This window comes from Calliphora vicina, chromosome 2 (genome assembly GCF_958450345.1).
Source record: "Calliphora vicina chromosome 2, idCalVici1.1, whole genome shotgun sequence".
NCBI lineage: Eukaryota > Metazoa > Arthropoda > Insecta > Diptera > Calliphoridae > Calliphora > Calliphora vicina.
Window position 1 is genome coordinate 2,845,889 of NC_088781.1, and position 8,196 is coordinate 2,854,084.

Consider the following 8,196-nt stretch of genomic DNA (forward strand, 5'->3'; position numbering starts at 1 on the left):
TATTTTTTCTCTGCGTGTATGTATATGGATATTAAAAAATTTGTGAAGGAATAAATTAGCTAATGTATTCTCTAATTGTTTTTGCAGTTGAAAATTTTTTCCGTCAAAGGATAAAAAATATTGTAAGGAATCCAAAAACCAGCATTAAAAATAATGGAAGTTAATATGGACCACTATATGAGGGTAATGTGGACTAGTATTTAATACATAAAATTCATGAACCAGCTAATCATGAATGATTAAACAATTTAATTTCAATATATTTTTATTAATACAAACTAAAAAGTCGCGTTCTTGGCTTAGATAGATTGCTTACAAAGTACATAGTAATATGGACCAGTAGTTATACGAACTTTGGTTACAGTGGTAAAAAATTATTTTTACCTAATAATCTAAATGTGCATAAATTCTTACCAAATATATGCAAAACTACGTGTCCACTTTAACTACATAAAACAACCAAACATTAAATTCTACCAAGTAACTGTACCAAATTTTGTTTCTACTTGAGCCGAAAAAATATGTTGAGCTGGCGCATTAATTTCAATACAAGAATAAAAAGCCAACATATCAATTACTCATAAAAGCAAATGTGCAATTGTCGTTTCAAAAAAATTGTAAAATGTACGACAAATAAGTTTTATCATACCTTCAATAGTTTCTGAAAAAAAGACACTGCACAGAGGGAAAAAAGACGTTGGAAAATTATACACGCTTGTTATCAAATTGAAACAAAAATGTTTATAATTTTTCATTAACATCCGTTGTCAAACTATGTACGAATAGCTGTCGAATAAACAACAAAAATGTAAACAATACAAGATGTTGTCAGATCAACAACGGAAAAATAAATAATACACGACGATATAAAATTATAAACTCAGTTCAATATATAACTGGCTGCGGCTAATTACGCAAAAATTTAAAATTATTTTCATACTATTTATTTATTATTTCATTTGAAAATGTTTGAAATTGGCAAGAATTTAAACTGATTATAAATAACATTTTTAAGAATTTTTATTTAAAGTTATTTTTCACAGGTTTTAATTTTTCCAATCCCCATGATGCTAAATCAAAAATCTTTTCAATTAACAACCGACACGAACTCATCTTTAGCCATAAAAGTACTAATTTTGCCCATTTTATGAAAATCATTTAGTTGTCATTGACTAACAAACAAAAAAAATCTCTGTAATATGTCCATTAGTTAGTATTAGTATTAAATAAAAGCTCCATAAAAATTAAATCGTTATAATTAACAAGTTTAAATGTCCGATTATAATATTTAAAAATTCAGCCGCTATTTTCCGCGGCGGCTTTGTGCTGCTATTATGAGTCGGCGGTGGCTGTTGATCGGCGTTCATATGATCGACTTCGTACTATTTATTGCAATTAAAAGTTGAGTTTTAGCGCGTGCATAAAAAAAAAAAATTCTTAAAATGGCAAATAAACAAAATTTAATTAATTATACCGAAGAATTAATAGATGTGATTGATATGCAAGATTCTTGCATTATCAATTCAGTGGAAGTGGACAGTGAAAATTTTAATGATGAAATTGATCTTCAACAATTTCTTCAAACCATAAATATGGAGTCCCTGTTCGAAACATTGAAAGGTAATATTTTAAAATTAAAATAAAAAAAATATTCAACTTTTTATTTCATTTAAGCTGCCAATGTCACATACAGGAGTTTGCCGTATATAACAAACGCGGACCTAACAGAAGCTATTCCACATTTGGGGCTACGTGCGGAATTCCGTAGCAAACTAGTTACATGGAGAAAAACTGAGGTGAGTAAAGGAGTTTAATTTTACAAATATTTATTATAATTCCAAATATTTCATCAGCTAGGAGTTGACAATGAGCCCTCAAAGGTCCAGTTATGGATTGACAACAATGATGACATGTCCCCAAGCAGTTCATTCACTAACAATAAAAATGTAAAATAAATAACTATTTATATAATAAACCTAATTAAAATTTATTGCAGGATTTGAAGACATTGATAAATTCATCACCAAAAGGTAGAGATATTCTAAAATACGCGGCTGAATCCCAAAAATTAACATGTCAGCAAAGGGAAGACATAGTTAATATCATAATAGAAGATGTCATCTATAAAAACACTGTGCTTTATCCAAATGACTTTCAAAAGCTAACCGCGGAAATTTGCTCCCTGTTTCCCTCTGAAAATAATATGAAGGTAAGAAAGAAAACATATAGTCTATAGACTAGCATAGTAGTATAGTCTATAGTCCAGTCTAGTCTATAATATAGTCTAGTCTATATTCTAGTCCTGTCTATAGTCTAGTCCAGTCTATAGTCTAGTCCAGTCTATAGTCTAGTCTATAGTCTAATATATAGTCTAGTCTATAGTCTAGTCTATAGTCTAATATATAGTCTAGTCTATAGTCTAGTCTATAGTCTAGTCTATAGTCTAGTCTAGTCTATAGTCTAGTCTATAGTCTAGTCTATAGTCTAGTCTATAGTCTAGTCTATAGTCTAGTCTATAGTCTAGTCTATAGTCTAGTCTATAGTCTAGTCTATAGTCTAGTCTATAGTCTAGTCTATAGTCTAGTCTATAGTCTAGTCTATAGTCTAGTCTATAGTCTAGTCTATAGTCTAGTCTATAGTCTAGTCTATAGTCTAGTCTATAGTCTAGTCTATAGTCTAGTCTAGTCTATAGTCTAGTCTAGTCTATAGTCTAGTCTATAGTCTAGTCTATAGTCTAGTCTATAGTCTAGTCTAGTCTAGTCTATAGTCTAGTCTAGTCTATAGTCTAGTCTATAGTCTAGTCTATAGTCTAGTCTATAGTCTAGTCTATAGTCTAGTCTATAGTCTAGTCTATAGTCTAGTCTATAGTCTAGTCTATAGTCTAGTCTATAGTCTAGTCTATAGTCTAGTCTATAGTCTAGTCTATAGTCTAGTCTATAGTCTAGTCTATAGTCTAGTCTATAGTCTAGTCTATAGTCTAGTCTATAGTCTAGTCTATAGTCTAGTCTATAGTCTAGTCTATAGTCTAGTCTATAGTCTAGTCTATAGTCTAGTCTATAGTCTAGTCTATAGTCTAGTCTAGTCTATAGTCTAGTCTATAGTCTAGTCTATAGTCTAGTCTATAGTCTAGTCTATAGTCTAGTCTATAGTCTAGTCTATAGTCTAGTCTATAGTCTAGTCTATAGTCTAGTCTATAGTCTAGTCTAGTCTATAGTCTAGTCTATAGTCTAGTCTATAGTCTAGTCTATAGTCTAGTCTATAGTCTAGTCTAGTCTATAGTCTAGTCTATAGTCTAGTCTATAGTCTAGTCTATAGTCTAGTCTATAGTCTAGTCTATAGTCTAGTCTATAGTCTAGTCTATAGTCTAGTCTATAGTCTAGTCTATAGTCTAGTCTAGTCTATAGTCTAGTCTATAGTCTAGTCTAGTCTATAGTCTAGTCTATAGTCTAGTCTATAGTCCAGTCTATAGTCTAGTCTATAGTCTAGTCTATAGTCTAGTCTATAGTCTAGTCTATAGTCTAGTCTATAGTCTAGTCTATAGTCTAGTCTATAGTCTAGTCTAGACTATAGACTAGACTATAGACTAGACTATAGACTAGACTAGACTATAGACTAGACTATAGACTAGACTATAGACTAGACTATAGACTGGACTATAGACTGGACTATAGACTAGACTATAGACTAGACTATTGTTAGCTTATAGATTACAGCCTTATTTTTTTAATTTTACTTTTTTATTTACTTTTCATAATTATATAAAACAAATTTAATTGGATGTAATTTTTTTTTAGGATTTTTATTATATTCCGAGAAAAGGAAAAACCAATGCTGGTGGAAAATTGTATTCCAAGTACAGGAACAAATGTGCAAAAAAAAGGAAACTTATGGGGTCTACTCCGAGCTTCAGTCCTACAACTAGTCAATCATCTGACATAGAACACGTGGAATATGATGAATCAATATCTGTAGCTTTAAAAAACACACTTAATAGAGACAGTTCCAATTGGGAAGAAGTTTGTGACAAGTGGAAAAAAACATATCATATGCGCCAAAATGATATAAAAAACTTAACGAGTCTTGATTTTCTTAAAGCTTGGTCCAAATTATCTGATTCTCGAGCTCCGGAATTGGTAATGTACATATTTAGTTGTTATTAATATAAAATATTAATTTATTTAATTTAGATAAACATCGACTTTGATGCAATGTACCCCAAAAAAGGACATCTTCTGTTTTCGAAATGGGAATTATTTAAACAAAAAATTAAACCATTTTATGACATTCATGTGCACAATGAATATTGTAAACAATTACAATCGAAAATTACATCGTCTATAAGTACAGGTAAATGTTAAAATATTTTTTACATTTACATACGTACAAATATTAATATTTATTCTTATTTTATTTAAAGATTCAGAGGATTATATATACACTTTGCTGTTAAATGCTGTTTTACCTTCACCAGCAAGATTTAAAAACGAAATGGGAAAACGAAATAAACGAGTAACAATAGTTGACTCCCAAGAAAGTTTTGTTTTGCGATTGACGTGTATAAATGATTATGAAAGACAAATCAATACAGTAATAAACAAATATTATTCTGCTGGATTAACAATACAACCATTCATCATCGTAGAGGGTTTAACCGACGCGGACATAAAAGGTTTTTATGTATATTTTAATAGCAATTTACTAAAATTAAATTCTTTTATTGAGTGTCTGGATATTTGCTTTAAAATTTTTCATACACTTTCATTAAAATATCCGGAAGCTTGTGAACAGCCATGGCAATTTATACAAAAATTTTTTTATGATATTTATACACAATTTGATTTAAAATCTGTAAATATTACTTCTCTTATCAGTTTTTTAAATACTAATAATTGACAATTAAACGAAATATTTTACACTTGTTTCCTATGTTCAAAAAAATTTCAAAATCCTAATATTTTAATATATCATTTTAAAGTTGATCACAATTTATCTACAAAAATGTTAAAAATTAATTGCGCACAAAATGGCTGTGGCCAAACATTTACAACATTTAATACCTTTCGACGACATTTAGAAAATTTACATGCATTTAGAACTTCCACGCAATCTTTAGAAAGTTCGTGTTTTACAATACAGGAAAAAAATAATATTCCTAAAAATGAATTTTCAATTTCACATGAAGTTTTCATTACAACCGAAATCTTAAATATTGATACTCTAAAAAAAAAAGCTTTACATTTTTGTTTAAGTTTATATCAACAAAATAATATGCCTAGATGTTATGCAGTTGAACTTCAAAATATGGTTTCGACCCTTTTATCATCCATATCAGTAGCAATAGAGGGACAATTAAATAAAAATGAAATTAATGAAGATTTAAGGAGCATGCTAACATTTTGTCAAAATCCTTTTGAAGAAACTAAAACAGAACATAGAATGTTTAAAACTTTAAAAGAACTTAATTTGTATCAAGATCCAAAAGTATTTTTAATTCGGAACGAGATATCTGACGTAGTTATTAATGGTAATCCCACTTTAGGTCCAAAATCCGCCAACATTAATATAATGCCTTTAGAATTTATGTTTCAGAAAATATTTCAAATTCCAAAGCTTTTAGATTATACGTTGGAAAATACGAAAGCATTTTTAGAGGGAAATATTTTGAATAATTTTGCCAGCGGAGAGTTGTTTAAAATGAAAGTGCAACAATTGGAGGAAAGTCTTATTATTCCTTACATTATTTATTTTGACGATTTTCAAATAAACAATCCGTTAGGCAGTCACACATTTTCTATATGTGGATGTTATTTAAATTTCCCATCAATGCCCCAATATCTTTTGTCTAAATTAGAATATATTTTTCCAGTTGCCTTCATATCGTCTAAAGATTTAAAAATAAATGGAAATGAGAGAACGTTTTATCATTTGGCTGAAGAATTAAAAAAATTAGAAGAAGGAATTGAAATAGATATAGGAGGTGAAATTCGGAAGGTATATTTTATTTTAGGTTTAGTTATTGGTGATAACTTAGCGGTAAATAGTATATTGGGTTTTGTACAATCATTTAATTCTAAGAGGTATTGTCGCGTTTGTAAGAGAACAAAGACTGAAATGCAATGTGATACATCAGAATTTCCTCATTATTTAAGAAATAGATTAAATTACCAAGAAGATTTAGAACAAAATGACTTTCAAGAAACAGGAATTAAAAATTTATGTATTTTCGAAAACATTAAAAGCTTTTATGTTTCAGACAATTTTTGTTTTGACATTATGCACGATGTATTGGAAGGTGTCTGTGTTTATGATGTATGCAATGTGCTTCTTGGGTTAATAAATGATAAAGTAGTAAGTTTAGATGACATAAATAGTAGGAAATTATTATTTCAATATGGGGAAATTGAGATAGGTAATACTTCTATACCTTTGGAGTATAATAGATTAAAGAAATTCAATCTAAAAATGACTGCTAGTGAAGTTAGTTGCTTTGTTCACCTTTTGCCATTAATGATAGGGGATTTAATTCCATCGGATAACAAAGATTGGGAAGTTTTCATATCTTTGTTGCAAATATTTGATTTAATTTTTAAAACGAGCTATGAACATGAAGATATCACAAAATTGGAAGAACTAATAAAAAACCACCATTCACTTTATACAAAATTGTATGGTCCTTTAAAACCTAAGCACCATTTTCTAGTCCATTATCCAACAGCTATAAGAAGATGTGGATCACTCAAATATCTTTGGAGTATGAGATTTGAAGCTAAGCATAAAGAGGCAAAAATGTATTTTAATAATACAACATCAAGACTAAACCCTTGTTTTTCATTAGCTTTAAAGGCTGGTCTTAAATTTTCAAGTTTTTTACTGAAACATGAAGATTTTTTAGAAACTTTGTATAAGGAGTGAGATCGAAAAATTCTTAACACACGTTTTTCATTACATTTTTTAACCCAAGTATTATTTGAATTTTTTTTTGATCAAGTTACCTTTGAAAAACATGTCAGTTATTATGTGTAATGTCAATTATATTAATTTTTTTGTTAATCTGATTAAAATGAGTGACCAGAAAAAAGTGCGTACTGAAATTATTAAATATTTTCAACAAAACCCAACTTGGTCTTACAAAAAGTTGGCCAAGCATACAAAGGTCTGCAGTCAAACTGTTTCCAATGTTATTAAACAGTACCGGGAGAACTTGTCAGTTGATAGAAAACCTGGTTCAGGTAGAAGGAATGGTCCACATGATGTTTCTAAAGCCAAAAAAATAGAACGCATTTTCAAAAGAGCTCCCAACACATCCGGTAGGAAAGCAGCCCGGTTAGCTCAGTGCTCGGACTATTTGGTACGAAAAGTTAAAGCTAATGCAGGTTTAAAAACATACAAGGCTCAAAAAGTTCCTGACAGGAACGCTACTAAAAATTTAGAGGCCAAAAACAGAGCACGGAAATTGAAGTCAAGTTTTATAAAAAAATATTCTTGCTGCATAATGGATGACGAAACGTATGTTCTGGCAGATTTTTCGCAACTTCCAGGTCAAAAATTTTATGTTGCTGATGCTCGAGGGAATGTTGAAGAAAAGTTTAGGACCCAAAAGCAGACAAAATTTCCCAGAAAGTTCTTGGTATGGCAAGCAATATGCAGTTGCGGCAAAAGAAGCCACTCATTTGTTACAACGGGCTCTATAAATACCGAAATTTACATCAAGGAATGTTTACAAAAAAGGCTGCTTCCATTCATAAGACTTCATAATGTGTCCACTTATTTTTGGCCTGACTTGGCATCCTGTCACTATGGCAAACAAGCCCTTGAGTGGTACAAGAACAATAATGTGGTATTTGTACCAAGAGAGGCAAATCCTCCAAACTGCCCGGAGCTAAGGCCAGTGGAGAGATATTGGGCTCTTGTTAAAAGAGAATTGAAGAGTACAAAAAAGGTGTCCAAAAGTGTGGTAGATTTTAAACGGAGATGGACTACATGTTCGAGCAAAGTGACAGAAAGCACTATAAAAACGTTAATGGAAGGGTTTCCGAAAAAGGTTCAAAATTTCATCACTAGTGATTAAAACTATAAAAATAATTTTTTTTGTAAATTGTAATAATAATTTCAATCAAATAAAAAAAAAATTAAAGCTGTAAGTTTAGTGGTTTCTTTTTTATAAACATATATGTATGTTAAGAATTTTTCGATCTC

General features: G+C 30.1%; 1 protein-coding gene across 1 annotated transcript; it reads left to right on the top strand.

Moving 5' to 3' along the window:
- The first annotated feature begins 1,442 nt into the window (after window positions 1–1,442).
- On the top strand, window positions 1,443–4,893 carry LOC135952535 (uncharacterized). Its single transcript, XM_065502539.1, has 7 exons — window positions 1,443–1,620; window positions 1,675–1,796; window positions 1,854–1,946; window positions 1,988–2,209; window positions 3,795–4,133; window positions 4,188–4,347; window positions 4,418–4,893. Exons 1-7 carry the CDS (start codon window positions 1,443–1,445, stop codon window positions 4,891–4,893), a joined length of 1,590 nt encoding a protein of 529 aa, XP_065358611.1.
- The last annotated feature ends 3,303 nt before the right edge of the window (window positions 4,894–8,196 follow it).